Genomic DNA, 27,469 nt, shown 5'->3' on the forward strand with positions numbered 1-27,469 from the left:
TGACACTGCTACCCTGCAGACTGAGCCTAGACTTTGGAGTGCTGTCCCCAGTTACCAGCCTGACCTGCACACCTTTGTTGACAATGGATTTACATTGGGGACACTTTATTTTTTTTTTAATAAAGAACTTGTCACAAACTGTCTTGACTTTTGACTTGGATGCAGTTGCGGAGCTTCCTTATTTATTTGAATGTGTAGTGCTACATGTTGGGTGAACTTTGCTTTGTGTCAGTGGCATGTAAACATCCCAATCCACTGCCTATTGCAGCTTAATCCTTTCATGCCTAAGCCTATTTCTGACATTTGTTGCTTGGAAGTTAAAATATCCGTATTTTTTGCTAGAAAATTACTTAGAACCCCCAAGCATTATATATATATATATATATATATATATATATATATATATATATATATATATATATATATATATATATATTTGAGCAGAGACCCTAGAGAATAAAGTGGCGATCATTACAAATTTTTTATGTCACGCTATTTGTGCAGCAGTCTTTCAAATGCAATTTTTTGGGAAAAAAGACACTTTTATGAATTAAAAAAAAAAAACAGTAAAATTAGCCCCATTTTTTTGTATAATGTCAAAGATGATGTTACGCCGAGTAAATAGATACCAAACATGTCTCGCTTTGAAATTGTACACACTTGTGAAATGGTGACAAACTACAGTACTTAAAAATCTCCATAGGCGACGCTTTAAACAATTCTACTGGTTACCAGTTTAGAGTTACAGAGGAGGTCCTTATTGCTACTGCTCTAACGATTGCGGCAATACCTCATGTGTGAATTGAAAACCGTTTACATTTGCGGGTGAGACTTAAGTACGCGTTCGCTTCTGCGCAGGGAGAGACGGGGTGTTTTAAATTTTTTTTACACTGTTTTAAAAAAAAATAAAAAATTCTGATCATTTTTATTGCTGTCACAAGGAATGTAAATATCCCTTGTAACAGTTATAGTCAGTGACAGGTACTCTTTATAGAGGGATCGGGGTCTATAAGACCCCAAATCCCTCCTTTGCACTTAAAAGTATTCAAAACGCCAAAATCTGCGTTTTGGAATAGTAGGGATTTTTAAAAATTGGCGCCATTGCCAGTCGAGTAAACCGGAAGTGATATCATAAGATTGCTTCCAGGTTACTAGATAGCAGACCCGATTGGAGCCGATTTCAGCTTAATTCGGGTCTTCGACCAGCCGGCGGACGTGTTGGCTGGTCACTCAGGCCTCCCGGTGGGATGGGAGAGCTGCGGAAGGTGGTGGGATATCCCCTCCCGCTCCTTAGGATAATAACCGAGCGGCTTTTAGCCAAATTGGTTTTTATCACTAAAAAGCCAACTGTTGGTTCTAAAAAACAATACTGGGGTGATGCCTGCAACTGCAGGCATCACCCCGGTATAATCCCTTCATGCCAAGAACGCATATTTGCATAGGTCAGTGTTAAGGGGTTAAAGCAGAAGAAAGCCCATCGATTTAAAGCGGAGTACCACCCAAAAGTGAAACTTCTGCTTATATGCTTCCTCCCCTTCTCCGGTGTCACATTTGACACCTTTTTGGGGGGTGGGGAACGAGGACCTGTTTATGACAGGTCCCCTTCCCAGGTTCCTGGTAGATGAGCCGTGTCAGCAGCTACAGTATTTGTAGCTGCTGACTTTTACATTTTTTTTTGGACTGTAAGATAACCATTTTAATTAGTGCAAATAGGAACCTCATATGATTGGGATTTTTAGGGCAACAAAAAACGGGAATATTTAAAAAATATATGAATTTTATTTATACAAAAAATTAAAAAGTAATTATACACATAACAATATACAATTAAAGAGAATAAAGGAGTGTGATACAATACAGAAGTGGCAAAAAATCATACAATCCAACGCGTTTCAAAATGATTAATTTCTTCTTCAGGGATAAGTTTTTGCCATTATCTGAAAGGCACAAATATAACATAAGTATACATACATATATATTTAGAATACAAATAGAAAATATATGCAAAAAGGCTTACAGAAATCATGATTGACCCAGCGGATTCTCAGCTAATCACTCCAAAAACTCCAAAAAGACGCTAGGGGGAAGGGAGATGTGGAATCTGTGAAAAAATATATATATACACACACATCATTTTTTTTTTTTTTTCTTTTTTTTTGTTCTTGCCACAGATTTTGTATCTCCCTCACAGATGATGTGTGTGTGTATATATATATATATATATATATATATATATATATATATATATATATATATATATATATATATTTTTTTTTTCACAGATTCCACATCTCCCTTCCCCCTAGCGTCTTTTTTCGCTCGGGGTAATTTGGCGTCTCTCCTTGGATCCCAATATCTGGGGGCTCTTTTGCACGATTAAAAGACCGTTACTGACTAGATGGGAGTTTTTGGAGTGATTAGCTGAGAATCCGCTGGGTCAATCATGATTTCTGTAAGCCTTTTTGCATATATTTTCTATTTGTATTCTAAATATATATGTATGTATACTTATGTTATATTTGTGCCTTTCAGATAATGGCAAAAACTTATCCCTGAAGAAGAAATTAATCATTTTGAAACGCGTTGGATTGTATGATTTTTTGCCACTTCTGTATTGTATCACACTCCTTTATTCTCTTTAATTGTATATTGTTATGTGTATAATTACTTTTTAATTTTTTGTATAAATAAAATTCATATATTTTTTAAATATTCCCGTTTTTTGTTGCCCTAAAAATCCCAATCATATGAGGTTCCTATTTGCACTTTTTAGGGATGATGGCAACTTTTCACACTAATCCTTGAGAAGTCTATAACTATACCATTTTAATTAGTGGCAGGGGCTTTTTACTGGCATTCAGAGAGCTTTAACAAAGTGTGTCCAAAGCCATGTTTTGAAGCAAGTGTAAACTAGCCCTAAAAGTTTCAAAAAACAGTTACATGCCAGGAATGTAAAGGCTAGTTTACACTTGCTTCAAAATAAGGCTTTGTTAAAGCTCTCTGAACCCCAGTCAAAGCCCCTGTCACTAAATAAAATGATTAGCTTACAGTTCTGTTTACACCTGCTTTTGCTTGGTGCTTCGATGAGCCTTTGGTGGGGCTTCGATGAGCCTTTGGTGGAGCTTTGATGAGGCTTTGGTGGGGCTTCGATGAGGCTTAGATAAGGTTTTGGTGGTGCTCCGATGAGCCTTTGGTGGAGCTTCGATGAGCCTTTGGTGGGGCTTCGATGAGCCTTTGGTGGGGCTTTGAAGAGGCTTCAAGTGAGCTTTGCCATAGACTTCTATGGATGCTATGAAGCACCACTGAAGCTACATGGGGTATAATTTTTGAAGCGAAGCCGAAGCAAAGAAAAAGCAAGGTGTAAACAGGACTGTAAGCTAACCATTTTATTTGGTGACAGGGGCTTTGACTGGAATTCAGAAATCTTTAACAAAGCGTGTCCAGAGCCTTGTTTTGAAGCAAGTATAAATTAGCCGTTAATGCAGTTGAAGCCGAAGCAAGTGTAAATGAGCCCTAACTGTCACATTGCTTGTGCTGTCAAACAAACTGTCAAACCATCCAATAGCTGCCTCATAACTGATCACATGTGCAGCACCATGGCAGATGATTGGTCAAACAGAGGCCAAGATGGCATCTTCCTTGGCTGAAAACAATAGGAGAGTTTGCTTTCACTTTGGTTGGCAGGCTGCAGAATATTAAATATTATGTGTGGCCCTTTGGTGCTGCCAGGGACCCCTACTCCTTATAAATAGACATGCCCTGGTGTAACCCTTCCCTACATGCCCTGCTGTGTGTGCCCATGTAGTGCAGAATGTGTATAGCTCGTTATTGGGCAGCCCTGTGTGACATAAGTCATGTGTTCCTTGTAGTCGCTTTGCCAGTGAAGCGGTATTCTCTCTTCCTGTCCTATGAGAAGGCAGAGCTCTGGCTGTGTACATGGCCCGGGCTCTGTACGTATTGTGCCTGCCTGCACACTACACCGGTCCGCTCAGCGTGACCCTCCCCATCACGACGTGCACGCTACGACGTCGGAACGTGGCATTGTGGATAGTGACGCCGAGCGGCGGTGTGTGAGAGAGTTTGGTGTGTACGAGACCGAGCGGGGTGTGAAGATGGCGGACGGGGAGGCCGAGGCGGAGAATGGCTCCTGCCCGGACCTGGCCGCCGAAATGCCCCGTTTGGAAGAGAGGTTACGGGAACTGGAGGGGCAGCTGAGGGTGGCGGGAGCCGGCGGAGGAGAGGACGAGGCCGTACAGGCGGCCAGCGAATACTGCCAGCGCTTCTGTCAGGTGAGAGGACTCGGTGAGGGGAGCGGAGGGTGGGGGGATGTAGAGCGGCCATCATTGCCTGTAATGGGGACGGCTGGGTTCCCTGTTGCTGTAATGGTGGAGGGTGAGCTGGGCGGGATCACAGGCTCCTTTGTGTGTTTACATGTTCCATACATCTGTAGAGGCCTGTCCCCTCATGTGGAACCTCTCTCCAGGCTGGCATGTATGCCCATTGTACAGCACCGACTCTATGACCTGCCTGGCCTCAGTGTCCCCTCTATATGTGTGTGACAGACAACATTCTCCATCTCCCCGCCCCCCCTGCTCTGATCTGCAGCCGCCCGCCTTCTGTCTGGAGCTAGGCACTGGCATGCATGCTGGACGATCAGCAACCGTGCTGCCTGCTATTGTACGCCGATTTCATCCATTCCTCCCTCCTTCTGATGGATCTGATCACGGGAAGGCCTGTCAATACTGCCCCAGTCCATTCAATGGCTCCTGATCACAGGGCTTGTATTGGGGAGAGGGAATGGCTCACACACTCTCCTTTCATTTCTATGCAGACACTATGGCCCCATACACACTATTAGATTTTCTGCAGATTTTTGTCTTCAGATTTACCAAAACCATGTAATGCAAGGGCCTGCCTGATTGCATACAAATATTAAGGTTTGACCTCCTATTATATGGCTCTGGTAAATGCGAAGACAAAAATCTGCAGAAAATCCAATAGTGTGTATGGGGTCTTATGGGATTATCTATAGACCCCCACCCTCTCTTTTTATGACATTCTAGCATGCAGAGAACGTGATGTTTTCTCCTGTGGTTAATGAGCTTTTATTTAAGACTAATGCCTCGTTTCCACTGAGCGGATCGGTTCAGTTCGGTACGCTATGCTATTTTGAGTGTCTCCATTATGAAAGCGGCCCATACAACCAAACCGTACAGCTCCATTCAGGGTCCTGCTTCAGATGTGGGGCCATAGAAAATGGAACGGTTCGGTTAGGGCGGAGCTACGATACATTCCACTGATTGGCTGACAGAAAACCCTCTGCTGTGCTATGCTGAGGCATTTTTTCTAAATCCTGTATGGTCCCACTTGCAGTGGAAACGCTCACCAGAATAGACCGGACCATTCTAGGCCAATCAAACTGTACCGACCCGACCAGTGGAAACGAGGCATTAGTGTCTTCATTGTTGTCCTGATTTCCTTTTGTGGCTTCTGCTTATGACAGCTCAGATCAAAATGCTTTTTACCTTTTTAACAGCTTATACACATTACTGTAATGGACTGTATAATATAAAATATGGCCGTATCTGAGCACCCAGGATCATATCATCGCCGGTGCTAAAGAACTGTAGGATATGAATCTTCCCAAGCAAACACACCTCCAGGCGCTAACCTGTATAGGTGTATACCCCTGGACGCATGTTTATGCCAAGAGCTGTTCATATGTGGGCCAACTGTATCTTGTAATTTGTACAGGTGGCTATACAGGCATATTTTAAATTATACAGCCCGATGCACCTGTGTGCATGTGCCCTTATCCTTTGTTGCATATCAGTGCTACCAATCAACTGTATCCTATAGGGATGCACCAGTTTTTTAAAGTGTTTGCAACCCGTAAAAAAAAAAGAGATCCTGTTTCCCTAAAGCAGATTCAACAGCACAGTGCTTGTGCTGTGGAATCTGCCCCTCTCTAAACTGTAAAAAACCTGGCTGATCTTGCCACTTCTTCTGTCTCCCTCTGTGAGCTGACCATGATAATCATGGCTGCTGAGCCATGACCACTGTAGTCTGCTCCATGTCTTTAACCCCCCTTGGTTAGTAGAAATAAAATATTAAAACTGGTCACTGCCAGCCCCTCTAGGCATACCACACAGTATAAGTGTTTTATTAAAGCAACGCATGTAATTACCTCTTTTAGAGCTATCTTCAGGCCAGTCACATGACTCACGGCCAATCTACACCTCTGATCCAGGGCCACTGCAGGCCACGTGACCTCCCCGGTTGTCGTCAGAGGGAGATCTTCGTCCCTACTGCAGTAGCTCTGGATCGGAGGTGTAGAGCGGCCACGAGTCACGTGAATGGCCTGAAAATGCTATAAAGGTATTTACATGCCTCTTTTTATTTAAACGCTTATACAGTGTGGTTTGTCTATAATAGAGGGGCTGGCAGTGATTTACATGTTTGGGGTAACAACCACTTTAAGACCGAGTACCAGTACTGATACTTTTTCTCAAGTATTCGCCAATACCTATTTTTAGCGTCGTGACAGTTTTTTTATGGCTCGTTCACACCATACATGCACAAAAACTGATTTTTTTTTTTTTTAAGAGCATGTTCACATATTTGCTGGCCGGCTGGAGTGCAATTTGAAAGAGTCCTGTGCGATTTCAGTCCAGTTCAAGTGTGATTCCTTATCTCAGACACTACCATTCCCATTGAAATCACACTTAAACCGCTGAACGACATCTCACCGGACCAAGCTTTGACATTGCACTGAAAACCGGCCCGCACATATGTGAACTGAGACTGAAGGTATCAGTTTTAGTATCATACTCGTGCAAATGCTTAGAAACTGCACCAGTAATCTGTGCAACGCTAGTATCCTATTTACTGCCAAATTGTGTGTACCTGCATGCATTCCAGCAATGGATGTGTGCCATTTCTCAGCGTGGGTGTGTTAAAGGATAAGTTCATGTTTAAAAAAAAAAAAACTGCACATTTTTTGCAAGTAAAAAGAAAATGCACCTTTTTTATTTAATTTTTTTTTTTTTTGCAGGAACCTGTAAAGCATTCAGCAGATCGCTGGTGCCATGCAGGTTTCCTGCAGATCTGTCAGTGTATCGGCTTTCTCGCCCGAGGAAGCCGATACATTCTGACAGGAAAATTCAATGAACTCGCAGTACTGTGGTAGTTAATTGAAAACTACAAGCTGCGGGACCTTGTAGTTTTCCATTCACAGGACACTGAGTGATGTAGGTGGACTAGTGAAACCCTGCTCAGTTACGCTTTTTTTTAAAATTGTGACAGCTAGCGGGGAGGGAGAAAATCCCTGCTAGCTGTCAGATCAGGGTGGAGGGCAGAAGGTCCATTTCGTAACATGTTACACCCTGAATATGGGTGTAACATGTTATGAAAGGTGAACTTCTCCTTTAAAGTAGAATTTTATGCCCTCCCCTCACCGTGCTGCTTTTTGTGAATTGTCCCACAGTCTTCTGGGACCTGCAACGTGTCCAAGAAGGTTGCGGGGGGGAACGTCCAATGGACTGCCACAGCGATCTAACCAAAAGTGGGTACCTGTCAAAACCAGGTACCCCCCCTAAAGAGTTCCAAATGGAAGAGGAGGGGGGAACGGATACCGGCTCCCACCTTTAGTCAAATTGCTGCGGCAATCCACAGGAAGTCCTCCCCTTGCAACCATCTAGGGCATGTCACAGGCCCCAGAAGGCTGCAGGACAATTCATAAAATGCAGCTGGCTCGCACATGCACAGTGGACAACAGACTGTGAAGCCACAAGGAGTTGCAGCCAGCTGCCTACAGTAACCATGTTGGGGACCTGAAGATTGATGAAGAAGCGGTTCGGGTGAGCATGGTGCTGGACAGGTGAGTGTCCTATTAAGTTGGCAGCTACGGTATTTGAAGCTGCTGCCTTACTTTTTTTTAATACACTGCAAAGATCCTTTTTAATGGTGACAGCATGGACCATGCCTATGTAATGTGTTAAAACCACAACATGGAGTCTTCTGTTGGAAGCTTATGTGACAGTGGAGTTTTGGAAAGAGGGACTGTGTTGTTACCTTTATAGCAGAAAGTTCTTAAAGCGGTATTAAACCCAAAACCAAAAATGTAATCTATTGCAACTTACCAGTCATTATTTGTGATGGTTGCATCTGTTTTATTTTCTTTGGCTTACTTCTGTTTTCACCTGGTGATCTGGCCAGTTACATACCACCTGTATTTGTGCGAAACAACTCTGGAGGAATTGGCACAGGAGACACAGCAGCATTGTCAGTCTGGGGGGGTGTTAAGTGTATTTGCAGATTTAGAACCACTAAGAAATTTAAACCAAACCCCATCTCACACTTTATAATGCTGGGTTCACATATGTGCAGCCGGGGTTCACAGCATGGGGTCCAGTGGGTCCAAATTTTTGCCCGGATTCTCACCTGAACCCGACCCAAAGACACACAGGACCTTTTCTGCAATCCGGACGGCGCCTGCCCCATGCCTGTGTGAACAGGCTTCATTGAGAGCTGGTCACACTGTCAGTTTTTTCTTGGTGTCTGTGCTCCCATTTAAGGATATTCAGTCTGTTTTGTCTTGCTTTCATTATCATTGAAAGTAAAAGAAAATCCAAAATTTTGGGTTGTCCCTGGAAAAGTAGTAGAGGTGAAATCTTTCAATGGGGACACTAGTTCTGGTGACCTGGGGGTACCCTAGGGATTCCCTTAATTTGCAGGGATTTCCTCTCACTTCCTGTTTGACTATGGGACAGGAACTGAAGGGAAATCATCGATCTAGGATGGTGAAAAAAAATCTGAAGGTTTATAACCCTCTCTTGCTTTATCCAAAATGACAAAAAAGAACAGTTTTGCCTATAGTTCGACTTTAATGTTTAGGGGCAGTCGTGTAATGTTTTACCATGTGCCAGTTTTTCCCCCTGCATTGCAGGGAGAAAAGGCACATCGCTGCTTACAGAAGCGAGCCCTGTGTTTACCAACACAGAGCTCTCTTCTGTCATTCGCTCAGCCAATCAGCAGGTGCTGGCCATAAATCATTGTCTGGGACATGCGGATTGGCTTGTGATAGGCAGCACAGCTGGAGTGGGTATATCTACGGTAGGTAATCCTCAAGTGGTTAATCACCGCTGCCAGTGTTAAGTGGTTTGTCTCATCTATGTAAACTGATACATTCTGCTGGAGTTTGTGCTTGGAAAACAGACTTGCTGGCTGGATCACCAGATGAGAATAGAAGAAAGCCTGAAAAAGGAAACTAACGCAGCCATCACATCTAAGCTGCAATATGTTTGTTTTTGGGTTTACTGCTTTAAGTAAAGAGCTCTATGGCAGGATAAAAGTTGCAGATTTAAAACAAGTGAGTATTGAATTTTGACATTTTAACACTGCATTGTCTTTTATGACATTCATGCATACAGTTTCTTTGAAAATTGATCTTTTACACCATTGATGCTATGAATCTTTGTGGCTTCTGATTACCACTCACAGGTCACATCCAAATACCTGTCCCCTGTCATAATTAAAGGTTAAGATCATCTTTGCACCATGTTACACCTGTATTTTGGCTGTAACATTGTGCAAATGTCTCCCCTCCCACCCTCAAACCAAACCCACAAACGATGTCATTCATTCATAGCGATCTGTTTGTACAGCTGCGTCATTCATTGGGATCTGTGAATGTATGAACTACAGTACCATTCTGTCACTGCAGCAGACAAACTTGTTCTCAAAGGTTTTTGAGTATGGTAAATGGCACACTCATAGTCCAATTACTTCTCTTCCAGCTCTACAGTTGACAGCCCATTCATATAATCACATTTTTTTTTTTTGACAAAAATATGTACATTTACACTTTTTTTTTTTTTTTTAGGCGAACCTAGTCTTTGATCAGTTTTTTGGGGCAAAGTGTCATATATGCAAAAAAAACACCTTATGGACTGGAATGGTACCAACTGATTGGCATAGAGCAAATGTGGTACCAATCTACAGAAAGGTTAGAGATATATACTAGGAAACTACAGACAAGTCAAGTCAGCCTAACATGAATAGTATGTAAGGTAGCCCATAGAAGTGGATGCAGAGACTGTACAGAGAACAGTTGCATGTAAAAATTTGATATGTGAGCAGGTGCAGGCATCTGAATGCACAGTGTCTGCATTCATCCCTGTGCACCCACTGCTGCCCACATGTCAAATTTTTAGAGGTGCACCAAATGGAAATTTTGGTACCGAAAATGCAGGATACACTTGGCCAAAAACCAAAAATGATAGTTTTTAAAAATATTTATTTTTATATAGAGTTGTTTTTTATATTTGACTTTTTAATTAATATCAATTTAAATGAATATGAATTGATTGTCTGCCATTATCGGCACCTTTAGCACAAGAAAAATTATCCCTTTGAATTCTATGTATGTCTTCACACTGGTGCCTTGTGATTCCATTGTGATGTTAAAAATCCTGCTTGCTGCATTTTTGGTCAGTTAAAAAAACGCACAAACACATCTCCCAGTTCAAATGCATAAAAATCGCAGCAAGAATGCATCATTTATGTGTTATTTATATGTGTTATGTTATTAATGTGTTTTTTTTTAGTCCCATGACCTATGAAATACCCCATAAGCACAGCATGGTAAAATTGTCCCAAAATCGTTGTGCGTTTTAGTTGCCATTATTGGCACGATGTCCGAATGCCGATAACACCATTTTTGGGTGAAATTGCCGAAATGTTTACGCGGCCAAAATTTCGGTGCATCTCTACAAATTTTGACATGCAACTTATCTGCATCCACTTCTATGGGCTTCCTGCATGCATCTCCAAGATGGATGCAGATGCAGGACGGGTCTCAGTGCCCATCTGAATGAGCCCATAAGTGGCAACCAACGTAGATTTATAAAAGGCCGTTCTTGTCAGACCGTGTTATCGTTCTATGAGAAATAAGTAAGAAATTAGATGGTGGAATTTCAATGGGTTCATCTAGATTTACTAAGACATTTGATACTGTACCTCATAAATGTTTAATTTAGAAAAATTAAAATTTGTTAAAGTTTATCAAATTATGTGTAGATCGATGGGAAACTGGATACATGAATGTGTCCATCGGGTAGTGATAAATGAAAAGATAGGCACTTGGGTGCCAAAAATACATGTGTGGATTACGCATTGGGAGGATCTCCCCTGGGAGAATCGGTAATAGAAATGGATCTCGGGTGCTTGTAGATCAGACTTGGCAATAATGCCAAACCACAGCTAGCAAAATACTGTCATGCATTAATAAGGGCATACTTTCATGAGATGAATCAAAATTCTACCTCTTATACAAAACACTGGTTCAACGTCATCTTGAATATGCAGTTCAGTTTTGATCATCAATCAGAGGTGGCTCTCTAATTAGGCGAAATAGGCGGTGGCGTCAGGCCTCGCAGTCACAGGGGCCTCGCACAGCTGGCTAGTTTACCTAATTAGAGAGCCTCCTCTTCCAGCAGCAGAGATCTCCGCCATCACACAGTCCAGAGTCCCCTTGCTCTGCTACAGGGAGAGATACAGGCGGCTAGTGAGACGTGTGATTGGAGCTCACGTACATCTCCGGATCACAGACAGGGAGAGCCGCTCAGTAGAGCTCTGACAGATTTCCCCCCTCCCCCTGCTGCCCGCACAGCCAGACAGAAGAGGAGAGAGAGCTTCTGCTCCTCCTCCTCCCGCCCTCTCCTCCTGTGTCTGCCCCGCCCACTCTCCTCGGCAGTGTTCTCTGTTCTGCCTCAGAGAAGGGGATGTGCGGGCGGGAAGATTCATGCTGAAGCCCAGCAAAAGGGGAGTCTGATCCATCCATCCATCCAGTCCCTCCTGCCTCCCAGTGAGTACACTGATGTAGCGGATGCTCTTCCTTCCCTTCTTCCTCCATCCCCCTCGCTTGCTTGCTTTCTTTCTCTTTCTTTCCTTCCATCTCTCTTTTTTTTTCCTCCTTTCTTTCCATTCTTTTTGTCTTTCTTTCTTTCTCTTTCTTTCTTTCTTTCTTTGCTTCTTTCCATCCTTTTCTTTCCTTCTTTCCTTCTTTCCTTCTTTCCTTCTTTCCTTCTTTCCTTCTTTCCTTCTTTCCTTCTTTCCTTCTTTCCTTCTTTCCTTCTTTCCTTCCTCCCTTCCCCATCCCCCTTTATTTCTCTCTTTGTGACAGCCTACCAGAATAGGTAGGATCTGTGAGAGCAGCTTCCCTGTGCAGCTCTGCTTGAGGAAAATATATCTTTATTATGCCCACTTACCTACCCTCTGTACTGTCCACTCCCCTATACTGTACCCTCCTAATATAGTTCATTTTCATCCCTTGAATTATTTTTCCCATTATGGGAGTGAGTGGGGCCTCATGTCTAAGTTTTGCCTAAGGCCTCACATAGTCTACAGCCGCCTCTGTCATCAATCCTCAGGAAAAGAGGTTGTTGAATTAGAAAGTGTTCAGCAAAGGGGAACAATAATAAGGGGGGTGGGGGACCTCAGCTATGAGGATCAATTACAAAGATTAGTTATGCACTTAAAGTGGTTGTAAACCCTTACACACCACTTATACCTACAGGTAAGCCTATAATAGGGTTTAATATCTCCTAAACTTGCACTGTTTAGGAGATATGGAATGCATCAGCATGTGCCGACATCATCAGCACATGCGCACTGAAGAAATGGCTCACTTGTGCTGTTTCTTCAGCTGCTGTGCCGTTACCGGCGGCTCCTGAGCGCATTCGTGATGTTATCGCGGATTCGGCGAATCACAGCTCCGGAGCCAACGATACCCGGAAATAACTCTGGGAGACATGTCACCAGCCACAGCGATGTGCTGGGGCGGGATCTTCGATCTAAGGTAAGTATTTCATAATGAGCTAGTATGCTACTAGCTCATTATGCCTTTGTGTTGCATTTTTTTTTTTTTCGTGGGTTTACAACTTTAACCACTTGCCTACCAGGCACTTGCACCCCCTTCCTGCCCAAGCCATTTTTCAGCTTTCAGCGCTGTCGCAATTTTAATGACAGTTGCGCGGTCATGCAACGCTGTACCCAAACAATTTTTTATTTTCTTCACACCAATAGAGCTTTGTTTTGGTGGTATTTAATCACTGCTGGGTTTTTTATTTTTTACAAAATAAAGACCAAAAATTTTGAAAAAAATGTTTTACTTTTTTTTTCTGTCAGTATATTTTGTAACTAAAGTAATTTTTCGCCTTCACTGATGTGTGCTGATAAGGCGGCACTGATGGGCTGAACTTGTGGGCATTGATGAGGTGGCACGGATAAGGAGGCACTAATATGCCACACTTATGGGCACTGATAGGTGGCACGGATAAATGGCACTGGTGGGCACGGATAGGTGGTACAGATGGGCACTGATGGGCGACACTGGGCATTGATCAACAGCAGTAATGGGTATTGATAGGTGGTACTGATTGCCAGCACTAACTGGCATCGCTAATGGGCACTGATTGGTGGCAGTGGTGGGCACTGATTGCTGGCATTAGTGGGCACTGTTTTGTGACTCTTTATTTATTGTAATCAGGGCACTGATGATCAGTGCTCTGTTTACATCCCTAGATGCCCCCCTGTGAGGAGAGCAGATTACCAGCTGTGATTGGACACAGCAGATCACATGGTTAAAAAGCCGCGGACGTGGCTCTTTACAGAGATTGGGGTTGCGGCGCGATCGTCACGCTGTGCGCAGAACGGCCGTTCTGGGTAGCTGTCATATGACGGCATCCCAGAATGAGAGCTGCACCGCCCCGCCATCATTTGATGGTGGGCGGGCAGCAAGCAATTAAGGGCCCTTTCAGACATGGGGCTCTGTATTCAGCCATCCACTTGCTCAGCAGGGAGCAATCCGTTGATCCCCTCTGAGCCGCGGATGACAAGTCCTTCTCTGCACACTGTGCAGGGACGGACCTGTCAGATCTTCGCTCTCCTCTATGGGGGGTGATCGGATGATTATGGACCACCTGTCCGTTTTCATCTGATCCGCCAGACAGATGGAACATAGGGATTCCAGCCATCTGAGTTTTGTGGATCGGATGTCGGCGGACATGTCACCACTGACATCCGTAGCTCTATAGAGATGTATCCAGTGACCCTTCAGATCCGCTGAAAAAACTGACAGGCGGATCTGTTCGGTCCGCACGTGTGAAAGGGCCCTTAGAGTGATGATGATTAAAATGTACAAATTTATCAATGGTACTCCAGTGACTGTGAAAAACTGTTTACTCGGAGGTCCCTGAAGAGTACACGTGACCACCATTTGAGGTTAGAAGAAAGTAGGTTAGAACAGTAAAAATGTGGACACTAGGGTGTCTGCTTCAAAAAAACTTTTCAGATATCTTCTTTAGCAGCAGAATACAATGGGCTATTGGAATAGGTAGAATCATATATACATAGGTTAAACTGGATGGACCTGTGTCATTTTCAACCTTTATAAATTACAGAACTGTGTAAGGGCTCTTTCACAGTGTGTTGATTATAAAGAAGGAAGCAACGTGCCTATAGTGTTTTATGAAGTGTTTTTAAGTGTTAAAAAAAGAGTAAGGAAAGCTTGTTAAATGCTCATGAAAGTGTTGTTTTTCTTGGATGAAGTGCTTGAAGGGGAATTGATGTAGAGGAAATGATCAGCATTGAGGCGTGTTTAGGATGTGGTGTGATAGCAGGCATATTTGTCAATTATCTGCAAGATAAACTCATATACTTTGACCTCTGACACTTGGCTTGGTCCAGCTCAGAATGATCTTGGAAAGAATGGCCCAGCGGAAAAAGAAGTTTGTTGCACCATGCATTTTCATACTAATACAAATTGTTGAAATACCCCAAATGTGCTTTGCTTATACCCGAACAAAGGTGTCTACGTTTGTTGCCCTTCTTGAAATTGTTCGACCCTGACTAATGCGAGCCACAGCTGATATGAGGTGTCCTGTGTCACCAAAAAAAAGTCTCCTTTAACCACTTCAGCCCGGAAGGATTTACCCACTTCCTGACCAGGCCATTTTTTTTGCGATATGGCACTGCGTCGATTTAACTGACAATTGCGCGGTCATGCGATGCTGTACCCAAACAAAATGTATGTCCTTTTTTTTCCCCCACAAATAGAACTTTCTTTTGGTGGTATTTGATCACTTTTGACTTTTTTTTTTTTTTTTTGGGACCAGTGACATTTATACTGCGATCAGAACTATAAAAATGCACTGATGTAAATGTCACTGGCAGGGAAAGGGTTAACACTAGGGGGCGATCAAGGGGTTGAATGTGTTCCCTAGGGAGTGTTTCTAACTGGGTGGGTGGGACTGCCTGGAGGAGGAGGGGACCGATCGATGTTCCTAATTAGGCACAACAGATCTGTCTTCTCCCCCTGTCAGAATGGAGATCTATCTGTTTACATTGACAGATCTCCGTTCTGTCTCTCAGGAGCGATCGCAGGTGGCCGGCAGACATAGTGGCCGCCGGGCACGTGCAGTAACTCCTACGTCGCACAGCGGGTGCACGGGCCCCCTTTCCTCAAAGCGTCCACCATGCAGCTACGGCATTTCGTGCAGGGGAGCCAACCTTCCGCTCTCAAACGACGGTGGCTGGTCTGCAAGTGGTTAAAAGTGATACTTTTTTATTTTTTTGTAATAACCTGTTATACTTACCTGCTCTTTGCAGTGGTTTTGCACAGAGCAGCCCAGATCATCCTCTTCTCATGTCTCTTTGGTACTCCTGGCCCCTCCCTCCTGTTGAGTGCCTCCACAGCAAGAGCCCATGGACCTGAAAAGAGGAGGTTCTGGGCTGCTCTGTGCTACTACACAGGGCAGGTAGGTATAGCATGTTTGTTATTTTTACCTAAAAAAAAAAAGACACTTTATTATCACTTTAATATGAACCTTAACCACTTCCATACCAGGCACTTTCCCCCCTTCCTGCCCAGGACAATTTTTAGCTTTCAGCACTGTCGCACTTTGACAATTGCGCAGTCATGCAACACTGTACCCAAACTAAATGTTTATAATTTTCTGCCCACAAATAGAGCTTTCTTTTGGTTGTATTTGATCACCTCTGCAGTTTTTAATTTTTGCGCTATAAACGAAAAAAAGACCGACAATTAAAAAAAAAAAAACTGATGGGCACTGATAGGCAACCTGGAGCACTGACGGGTGTTTATTGTGGGGACAGGCTGGCAGGTGTTGGGCACTGATTGTCAGCTAATGGGGACCTTTTGATGGGGGCTGTGCTGATAATGTGCTGATTACCACAGATTGGCTCTCCCTGTCAGCTTGAACCGAGGAAAGCAGTTCACGCGATAAGCTGTGATTGGTCACAGCTGATCACCTTGTAAGAAGCCTCTGTCAGAGTCTTCATACCACGATCGGAGTTGTGGTGTGTCAGACTGACACACAGCACCTCCGATCGCTGTGCTGCATTCCCCCCGGCTGTGTTATCCTGTTCACGTCATTTGACGTCCAGTCAGGATATCACAACCACTTTGCCGCCGTCATTCTGCTATATGGCAGACAGCAAGTGGTTAAAGTAGTTGTAAAGTCAGAAGGTTTTTTATCTTAATGCATTCTATGTACTAGGATAAAAAACCCCGTGTGCGGCAGCCGCCACAGCGCCTCCTAATATCTAAGCCCCATCCCTGTGCAGCAATGTCTACGAGTGTCTCGGCCGTCCGAGACTCTCCCTCCTGATTAAGGATGAGCTCAGGCGTGTTCGCAAACAGCACGTGCAGAGCCCGCCAGGAATTCGGCACTGGGGAGCGCTAATCACCGACAGTGAGACATTTCCTGATCTCTGCAGCTGCACATCGGGACAATGTCTCACTGCATGTGATTAGCGCTCGGCAGTGCCGACTTCCTGGCGGGCTCTGCACGTGCTGTTTGCGAACACGCCTGAGCTCATCCTTATTGGCTGAGAGACAACAGCTGCGCTTTGGCTCCTGCTGCTGTCAGTCAGCCAATCAGGAGAGAGAGGGGGAGGGGCCATGTCTGAATGGACACAGGGAGCTGTGACTTGGCTCGAGTGCCCCATAGCAAGCTGCTTGCTGTGAGGGCACTTGACGGGAGGGAGGGGCCAGGATCACAGGAGAGTCACCCGAGAAGAGGAGGATCTGGGTTGCTCTGTGCAAATCCACTGCAACAGAGCAAGTGAAACATGTTTATTGGGGAAAAAAGAAAGAGACTTTACAGACACTTTAATGAGACTTGCTGGCACAGTCATTTCCTTGTACCGACTCTTGCTGGCATTGACACTTTGCTAACACAAAAATCTTTGCCAATGCCTCTGCTCCTGCCTGACGCTGTCAATATTGCTGGCTGGCTTGATGCTTTTGCCTACACATAAAAGTAAATGGTATTACCACAAGGCAGCTCTGTACAAACGGGAAGTGACTGGATTTGCATGGTCCTAGTTCTCTATTTACCAGTGCATGATGGGATTCAGGAACCTCCCATTGCACTCCCATTCCATTGGGAAGCTCATGACCTCTTTGGGCAGTCAGGCTAGCTTTCCAAAAAGGAGGAGGAATATCCCCCCCCAGTCTTTATGGTATATGAAACCGAAAGCGACAAGGATTTAGTCACTTTTGGTTTGTTTGATCGACTGCTTTTGAGGGTAGAGGGAGGGTTCTGGGGGTCTAATAATAGACCCCAGATGTCTCCATAAAGAGTACCTGTAACTGCCCATGCTGCATGTAATGCATGTTGTTCATCCTTTGTGATAGCAACAAAGTTGATTCCCCCCACCCTAAAAAAAAAAAAAAAAAAAAATAGTCTAAAAAGTAATGTAAATAAAATTTAAAGCACCCTCGTCCCCCCTCTGTGCGATTGGACATGTGGATAGGGTACGTGTATGTTTAAACAGTGATCGTACCACATGTGTGAGGTATCACTGCAGACATCAGAATGAGAGCAATAATTCTAGTGCCAGACCACTTTCATTCTAAATTGGTAGCCTGTAAAGGCTTTTAAAGCATTGCCTGTGGATTAATGCACTGTAGTTTTGTGGCCATTCCATGGGCGTGCACAATTTTAAAGCGTGATTTGGTATCAGTTTACTTGGTGTAACCCCTTTTTTTTATGTTTTACCAAAAAAAAATTGGGTATTGTGTTTTATGTGCACTAAAAAGCATCAAAGTATGCTTCTTTCTGAAAATTCTTGGTTGAATACCACTAGCTGACCGCCTTGCGTGCAGTATATTAGCGGCTGTGCAAACCGACGTACCTGTACGTCGGTCTGTGCATGTAGTACTGTGGGAGCTCGCCAGTGGGTCCGGCGGACTCGATGTCTGGCCACCCGCAATCGTGAAGAGAGGCAGGGTGGGGCTCTGCCTACGCAAACAAGGCAGATCCCTGTTCTGACAGGGGAGGAGGGAAATCAGCTGTTCCTAGTGATCAGGAACAGCGATCTCCCAGTCAGGCCGTCCTCTTGACAAAAATCTCCCCAGGGAACACTTAACCCCTTGATCACCCCTAGTGTTAGCCCCTTCCCTGCCAGTGCCATTTATACAGTGATCAGTGCATTTTTATAGTATTTGTGTCACTGGTCACCAAAAAGTGTTACTTAGGATCAGATTTGTCCACCGCAATGTCACAGTCCCGCTAAAAATTGCTGATCCCCTGCCATTACTAGTAGAAACAATAAAGTCCCTAAATAAACTTTTGCGCAAACCAATCAATATACGCTTATTGTGATTTGTTTATTTTTTTCTTCTTTTGTTTTTACCAAAAATATGGTAGTAGAATACATATTGGCCTAAACTGATATTTTTTTTATATATATTTTTTTTGGATATGTATTCTAGCAGATAGTAAAAAATATTGTTTTTTCAAAATTGTCAGTCTTTTTTTTGTTTATAGCGCAAAAAATAAAAAAACGCAGAGGTGATCAAATACCACCAAAAGAAAGCTCTATTTGTGGGAAAAAATACATCAATTTTGTTTGGGTACAATTCACACGACCGCGCAATTGTCAGTTAAATCGTCGCGGTGCCGTATCACAAAAAATGGCCTGGAGTGGTTAAACCACAATAAATATATATATTTTTCTCTTCCTCAAACATACACCTGTCCTTGTAAAGCTGGCCATACTCAGATTGTTGGCATTTCCTGCTGAATTGCTTGAAATTCAATAGCTCGGTTGCTTTGCCAGCAACACCTGGAGTGGAAAATTGTCAGCCTAACAGTGACTTTTACCAGTCATCTGCTGTCATTGTTGGGGTATTCTGACAGTCACAAGTGCTGGCTGTCAGAAAACAATAGCCAGCAGGGGAGATGGGTCCATCCTCGTTAAGTATCAATGGAGGAACCTGACTTCTTTTTATGGCTGAATGAAAAATCTGTTTATAACCAGCTTTAGTCTAACAAATTTTGTGGCTTTTGGGTTTTCAGATTTTTGTCTGCTTTTGTGCCCACGGTGCTGCACCAAATGTATTGTACTTTCCACCTTTTTTTCCACATTAACTGCTTGCCAACCGCCTCACATAGGAGTACAGCAACAGAGCAGCTCTCCTGAGCTGGATCACATATCTAATACATGATCCAGCTCTTTTGGGCAGGGGGTGCGCACTGGCTGTGCTGTGGTTAGTTACAGCACAAGCCGATCAGCGTGTCCCGTATAATGATTGCTGGCCGGCACCTGCTGATTGCCAAAGAGGATGACAGGACAGAGCACTGTCCTGTCAGCGGGGATGTGCTGGTTTTTGTTTCCCTGCTAAAAACCGGCATATACTTTAGTAAAAACCGCACACAGTGAATGCACCAAGCACTGTAAGGCACACATCGCATTTAACCCCTTGGTTGCCCTAAATGTTAACCCCTTCCCAGTCAGTAACATTGGATACAGTGACCATTTATATTTTTAGCACTGATCACTGTATTAGTGTCACTGGTTCCCACAAAGTGTCAGATTGCCCACCATACTATCGCAGTTACACTATAAGTCGCTGATCACCACCATTACTAGTATAAAAAAATTTAAATTCCACTATATATAGCATAGTTTATAGACACTAACTTTCATGTAAACCAATCAATAGAAGATTATTGAGATTTTTTTAACCAAAAATATGTAGGGGAATACATATTGGCCTAAATTTATGAAGAAATTATAATGTTTTCATTTATTTTACTGGATGCATTTTATAGCAGAAAGTAAAAAATGTGTTTTTTCAAAATTTTTGGTCTTTTTTCCGTTTATAACGCAAAAAAATAAACCCGGTGGTGATCAAATACCACCAAAAGAAAGCTCCATTTGTGTGAAAAAACAATATAATTTTCATTTGGGTCCAGTGTTGCATGACCAGGTAATTGTCAGTTAAAGTAACAGTGCCAAAAAGCAAAAAAATGGCCTCATGAATGCCAGGGGTAAATCTTTTGGAGGTCGAGTGGTTAAAGTGTGTGTAAACCTATTACCACATGTTTTAACTTATGTGTGTTGCAAGCTGTAAAGTCATGGAGAATATATTACAGCGTTAAAATGATTGTAAATACCTTTACTTGACCAACATACAAAAAATTAAAATAATTGTTGTACACTTCCACGTCAAGACATTGTAAAACTTGTGGGTGGCGCGCACACCTTGCGTTTGTGTCCTTTTGATCTATCTATTTAGAGCTGAAAGATTCTGGAAAAATGAGAATCACAATTTTTTTGCTTGGAGAATAAAGATCACGATTCTCTCAAAATTCTCAAAAATTTTTTATTTTAAAGATTTACAACCTCTGAACAAACAAGATGGCAATAACATTTTCATGAATAAATAAACAAAACAGTAAAGTTAGCCCATTTTTTTGTATAATGTAACAGATGTTGCGCCGTCGCCGATTAAATAGATACCTCACATGTCACGCTTTAATATTGCAACACTCATGGTATGGTGCCAAACTTCGGTACTTAAAAATCTCCATAGGCGACGCTGTGACAGGTTAAATTTCTTTTACAAGTTACCTGTTTAGAGTTAGAAGATGTCTAGTGCTAGAATTATTGTTCTCGCTCTATCGTTTTGCGGTGATACCTCACATGTGTGGTTTAGACGTCGTTTACACAGCGAGACTTACGTATGCGAGCTCGCGGGGATGGGGGGCACTTTAATTTGTTTTTTTGTTTTTTTTTAATTTAACAAATTTTTTTTTTTAGGACAGAGAGATTGATAGAGAGTGAGTGAAGTCACGCTTGCGGGGGTGCGCTGTCCCCGGGACCTCTGAGAAGAAGAAACATGATACTGACCAATCCCATCCACAGAATCCCGTTCTTTGCTGACGTCAGTTCCAGTATCTACGTCGTTTGCGTTTCACGCTGGCTCTGACGGCCTTCCCTCTGCTCCGATACAGGCACAATACTGATGCCAGCATCCCGGGGACACCATTGATCGCGGCGCATGCTTTCAAATGTAAGCTGACAATTTGTTAAATCCGGGATTGAGATCGTGGGGTTGGAGAATCGCGATAACGATTCTCCGCGATTAATCGTGCAGCTCTAATAAATATATACACATATACATACACACACAAACACGGTGGATATAAAATGTCAGGTTTCTGTGTTTTAAGAATGAGACAGAGAAATCATTTCAGAACTTTTTCCGCCTTTTAATGTGACCTATAAGCTGTACAACTCAGTTGAACAACAAACTGAAATGGAGGGAAGAAAAATAAAAAAACTTAAAGAATGTGGTTGCATAAGTGTGTAAACCCTTAACCACTTGCTGAACGCTGATATACGTCTGCACAATGCCAGGCGCGCGCAGCGTGACCGTGCCTGCGGGACTGGCGGACTCTATGTCCGCCGGTCTCCCGGCGATTGTGTCATGGAGCCTCAGAACGGGGAAGTGCCTATGTAAACAAGGCATTTCCCCGTTCTGGCTTGTGTCATGACAGATCACCGCTCCCTGTCATGTGACTAGTAGCCCATCCCCCCCACAGTTAGAATCACTCCCTAGGACACACTGAACCCCTTCATCGTCCCCTAGTGGTTAACTCCTTCACTGCCAGTGTCATTTACACAGTAATCAGTGCATTTTTATAGCACTGATCGCTGTATAAATGACAATGGTCCCAAAATAGTGTCAAAAGTGTCCGCCATAATGTCGCAGCCCTGATAAAATAGCAGATCGCTGCCTTTACTAATAAAAATTTAAAAAAGAAAAATGCCATAAAACTATCCCCTATTTTGTAGACACTATAATTTTTGCGCATACCAATCAATGTATGCTTATTGCGATATTTTTGGTTAAAAAAAATGTAGAATACATATCGGCCTAAACTGAAGAAAAAAAATTGTTTTTTTTATATATTTTTGGGGGATATTTTATTATAGCAAAAAGTAAAAAACATTGCGTTTTTTTTTTTTTTATTTATAGCGCAAAAAATAGAAACCGCAGAGGTGATCAAATACCACCAAAAGAAAGCTCTATTTGTGGGGAAAAAAAGGATGTTTTGTTTGGGTGCAACGTCGCATGACCGTGCAATTGTCAGTTAAAGTGACACAGTGCCGAATTGCAGAAAGTGCTCTGGTCGGGAAGGGGTAAAATCTTCCAGGGCTGAAGCGGTTAATGCTTTGTTGAAGCACCTTTTGATTTTTATTACAGCACTCAGTCTTTTCGGGTATGAGTCTTATCAGCATGGCACATCTTGACTTGGCAATATTTTCCCACTCTTTGTAAAAACACTCCAAATCTGTCAGATTGCGAGGAAATCTCCTGTGCACAGCCCTTTTCAGATCACCCCACAGATTTTCAATCAGGTTTAAGTCTGGGCCCTGGCTGGGCCATTCCAAAACTTTAATCTTTTTCTGGTGAAGCCATTCCTTTGATTTAGTTTTATGCTTTGGATCGTTGTCATGCTGAAAGTTGAAGTTCCTCTTCATGTTCAGCTTTCTAGCAGAAGCCTGAAGGTTTTGTGCAAATATTGACTGCTATTTGGATCTGTTCATAATTCCCTCTTCCTTGACTGGGCCCCTCTTTCAGTTTAAGAAAACTCCCCCAAAGCATAATACTGCCACCACCATACTTCACTGTGGGTATGGTGTTCTTTTGGTGATGTGCAGTGTTGTTTTTGCACTAAATGTATCTTTTGCAATTATGGCCAAAAAGTTCAGCCTTGTTTCATCAGACCATAACACATTTTCCCCCACATGCTTTGGGAGACTTCAGATGTGTTTTTGCAAAATTTAGCCAGGCTAATGTTTTTCTTCGTAAGAAAAGGCTTCCGTCTTGCCACTCTACCCTATAGCCCAGACAAATGAAGAATACGGGAAATTGTTGTCACATGTACCACACAGCCAGAACTTGCCAGCTTTTCCTGCAGCTCCTTTAATGTTGCTGTAGGTCTCTTGGTAGCCTCCCTGACCAGTTTTCTTCTCGTCTTCATCAATTTTGGAGGGACATCCAGTTCTTGGTAATGTCACTGTTGTGCCATATTTTCTCCACTTGATGACTGTGTTCCATGGTATATCTAATGCCTTGGAAATTCTTTTGTTCCCTTCTCCTGATGGATACCTTTTAACAATGAGATCCCTCATTGTTGAGATGGTTTGGAAGCTCTCTGCGGACCATGGCTTTTGCTGTAGGATGCGACTAAGAAAAAGTCAGGAGAGAGCTACTGGAACAGCTGAACTTTATTTGGAGTTAATTAGAGGCACTTTAAATGATGGCAGGTATGTACTTAGTCCTATTTAACATTGCTTAATCTCCCCCCCCAAAAGATTTGTTTGTTTTTCAATTTTCCCATTGAAGCAGTGCATGCATGGAGTATGGGACACAGCGCCCGTTTGAACAAGCCCTAAAAACATTTCCTATAGTGTTCTTTGCTGTTCCACATGTTGCTCCTGCATGTCATGCAGGACACATCAGCCCCAAGATCGACAAGGTATCACTTCTTATTTTGTCTTTTGTGATTTGGCCCACATGACACACATGAGCATGTACTTCTGTGTCTAAACTCTGTTGTGTGCTCTGGTAGTTGCGTAACCATTGGTAAAGAAATATGTAAAAATTATAGAATAATATGTGTTGGGTGGGCTGAATCACAGGGGAGAAAAATGACCCGCTGTCAAAATTAAAGCAGAACTCATTTTGTGAATATACTCTCCTCAACCTTCCAGTGATGCAATGGTCACATCCCTCTGACTGCTGTCATGTTCTCCCCAGGTGCTGGGTTCTCATCCTTTTAATTGGCTGGTGGGGGATGATGTCATACCATTATGTAAACAGGAGTTGGTCATTCCAGTACAGCCTGAGTGTGCTGAGAATGCATGTTGCGCAGCTCATTGTAAAATTCAATAGAAAACTGCAAGCAGGTGGTTAAATATATATTGTTGCAGTAACATAGCATGTCTCTTCTGCTCCCAGCTCAGTTTTCTTTAAGTTAGGTTTAGTTCTGCTTTAAGGCAGGAGCAGCCTCGCATGACTTGCATGAGTGTCATGTGGGCCAGATAGCTTGGGAGCAAATAGGAAGTGCCAGGCTTTTCTTTAAACTGAAAAGGGAAGCATGCACAGCAATGCACAAGGCTGTGGCTTGGGCTGTAAAGCGTTGCCATTCTGACTAAAGAAGTGCTTTAGACTGTCAAGATTGCCAGGTATTTGCTACCCAATTGATTCCAAGAGCCCAAGGCGACCCCTGTGAAGCCTAAGATGGGAAGTAGCACCCCAGGATGGGCTTAACGAACAGGTGTTCATGGATGAGTGGTTTGAATTTTTTAATAGAGTTGGAAGGGAACTACAAACCCTTGTTTTAAAGAGAAAACAGATCAAGCTCAGTAAAATTAAAGAGAAAATTAATACTTTGCAGAGTAAGTTGGAACCAATTAAGGAGACCAGTCAGATGAGAGAGTTCAACACCAACATGCAAAAGAAGTTAGAGAAAATAGATCGAGAAACCCAAAAGAAAAAAGTAAAAAAATACAATAGGGACTCAAATGATTTTAAAACCAATAAGGTCTATGCCTGGCAGAACCTTAATATTGAAAACACAGAGGCTGACGGTTTCATTAAAGAGGGAGAACCGGTCAGAACCACTGCACAGACTCATCAAACCAAAGATGCACCCCCTAGGGGCACCAACAATAGAGGCACATCAGGCCCCAACCCTAATCGGAATGGCAATACCCCAGGCAACAGGGATTATCGTCATAACGATTACTACCAACCAGGAGGTCCAACCAGAACTAATAATGGAGGGTATCCACAACAGCATGGTTATTCCTCACCCTACTCATATCAACAAAGAAGGGGAGGGGGGGGGCGAACCATGGATCACCCCCAACAATGGCAGCATTATCCTCCTCCTGAACCCAATTACCATGCACCATTGTACAATAGGTACCAACCATTAATGGATGAAGAATATAGAACCCAATATCAACAGGAGCCTTTTTTAGGACAACGGGGGAGGGGGGGGAGGGGGGGTGTAACACCAAGGAGGAACACACACCCAGGAGAACACAGGGGAGGCAACGTCACTGGGCCCCCACATCATCCAATTCGAGAGTTCACCCCTTATCAAAGAGGAGAAGGGGATGTCGGGCAGGCAGACGTAGACAACCCAAGGAAAAGGCCAAGGGACATGTAGATACAGGTATATATAATCTGAGTGAGGCTAAGCTAAATGAGAAAGAATTAAATATATTACAAACTGGTCTTAAATGTGCCCCCAGGAGAGTGATGAATAAGTTTGAAACCTATATCGACACACACAAATTCATTAGAACGCTCAATTTAAAAAAATATTTTCTCAGTCATCCCGTGGAGTCAGGGATCAAGGCGAACATTCGAGAACAGAGAATTGACAGTGGCCTGAAGAATAGGTCAACTTTTAATCCGCAATTACCGAACAATCACTTTATAGAGGTATTCAAGCACTTGGTGTTGAAAGACATCGAGGAGCTCCCTGTTAAAAAAACAGTAAATCCGAGCTATATTAAAAATGGTTTGAAATCTTTGGAAGAAAAGAAAAATATCATCATCCGCCCGGCGGATAAGGGGGGTGGGGTGGTCCTAATGAATAAAGATTTCTATCACCATCAGCTCATGGAACTCTTGGGGGATAGAATCACATACAGAAAACTGAGTGTGGATCCAACAGAAACTTATAGAACACAATTGAGTGTGTTGGTAGAATGGGGGCACCGAGGTGGTGTTTTGAGCGCTAAGGAGAAGCGCTATTTGGTACCCTCAGTGTGTAGGATACCAATCATCTACACACTACCAAAAATCCACAAGAACGTGCACACTCCCCCCGCCCGCCCAATTGTTAACGGGATAGGGTCTGTCACGGCACTCTTAGGAGAATATTTAGATACATTCTTGCAGCCTAGTGTCCTTACCACTAAAGCCTACTTGAAGGACACATCAGACCTGTTGCAACTCCTGAGGGAAGTGGCCATCAATCCTGAAGGAGAAACATATTTGGTAACGGCTGATGTGTCCTCATTATATACCATCATACAACATGAGGATGCACTGCTGGCACTTAATTGGGCACTTAGCAAGAGGGATGAAATCCCCCATATGCAAAAGCGTTTTTTGGGACACGCTCTGGACTTTTGCATGTCCCACAATTATTTTTGGTACCACGGTTTTTTCTTTTCACAACAGGTTGGCGTGGCTATGGGAGCTAAATATGCTCCCAGCCTCGCCAACCTGTTCATGGCCGAGTGGGAAGACAAGCGGGTATTTAGCACCCATAGACCCCAGTTAAAGTTTTATCGTCGCTTTATAGATGATTTGATGTTCATTTGGGAAGGATCTAAAGATTCAGCGATGAATTTTTTGGAGCATCTGAACGACAACTCCAATGGCATCAAATTAGATTACCAAATTAGCGACACTTCGGTCAACTTTCCAGATGTAACCATAATTAGGAATACTAATGGTTTAAAGACTAAAGTCTATTTCAAGCCTACGGATCGCAATAGTTATTTAACCATCACCAGTGGACACCATCCCACCTGGATCCGTAATATACCGAAGGGTCAAATACTCAGGGTACGAAGAAACTGTACTGAGCTGGAGGATTATCATACCCAAGCTAAAACATTAAAGGATAAATTCTTACAGAAGGGTTACCGTGAACAGATATTGGATAACATAATACAGGAAGTAGCACTTACACCCAGAGAACAGTGCTTTGGGAGAGGACACCCACCAGATGGGAGTAGCCAACATCAGATCAGGTTCATCACAGGGTTCCATTTTCAGTATAGGGACATTGAGACTATATTTAGGAAACATTGGCACATTTTATCCCGTGACAGACATCTGGGCCAAATCTTACCCTCAACACCCAAATTCGTCTATAGACGAGCCCCAAATTTTGGGGATAAAGTGGTAAGAAAGATTTTGGACCCACCAGGACAACAAACTCTAAGGATCAATCTACAAGGTTTTTTCCCATGTAGGAAATGTGTGTGTTGCAAAACTGTAAGGGTTTCCAATAGGGGGAGGACTTCTGTCATGAGCACAGACCAGGAAACT

General features: G+C 43.1%; 1 protein-coding gene across 1 annotated transcript in view; it reads left to right on the forward strand.

Moving 5' to 3' along the window:
* The first annotated feature begins 3,877 nt into the window (after window positions 1-3,877).
* The window catches only part of ZNF292 (zinc finger protein 292), a 119,909-nt gene continuing 96,317 nt past the window's right edge, over window positions 3,878-27,469 (forward strand). Inside the window, exon 1 of the mRNA XM_073626899.1 lies at window positions 3,878-4,289. Within this exon, the coding sequence (XP_073483000.1) occupies window positions 3,909-4,289 (381 nt within the window). The 5' untranslated portion in view covers window positions 3,878-3,908. The remainder of the gene's footprint in view (window positions 4,290-27,469) is intronic.

This window comes from Aquarana catesbeiana, linkage group LG04 (assembly GCF_042186555.1).
Source record: "Aquarana catesbeiana isolate 2022-GZ linkage group LG04, ASM4218655v1, whole genome shotgun sequence".
Taxonomy (NCBI): Eukaryota; Metazoa; Chordata; class Amphibia; order Anura; family Ranidae; genus Aquarana; species Aquarana catesbeiana.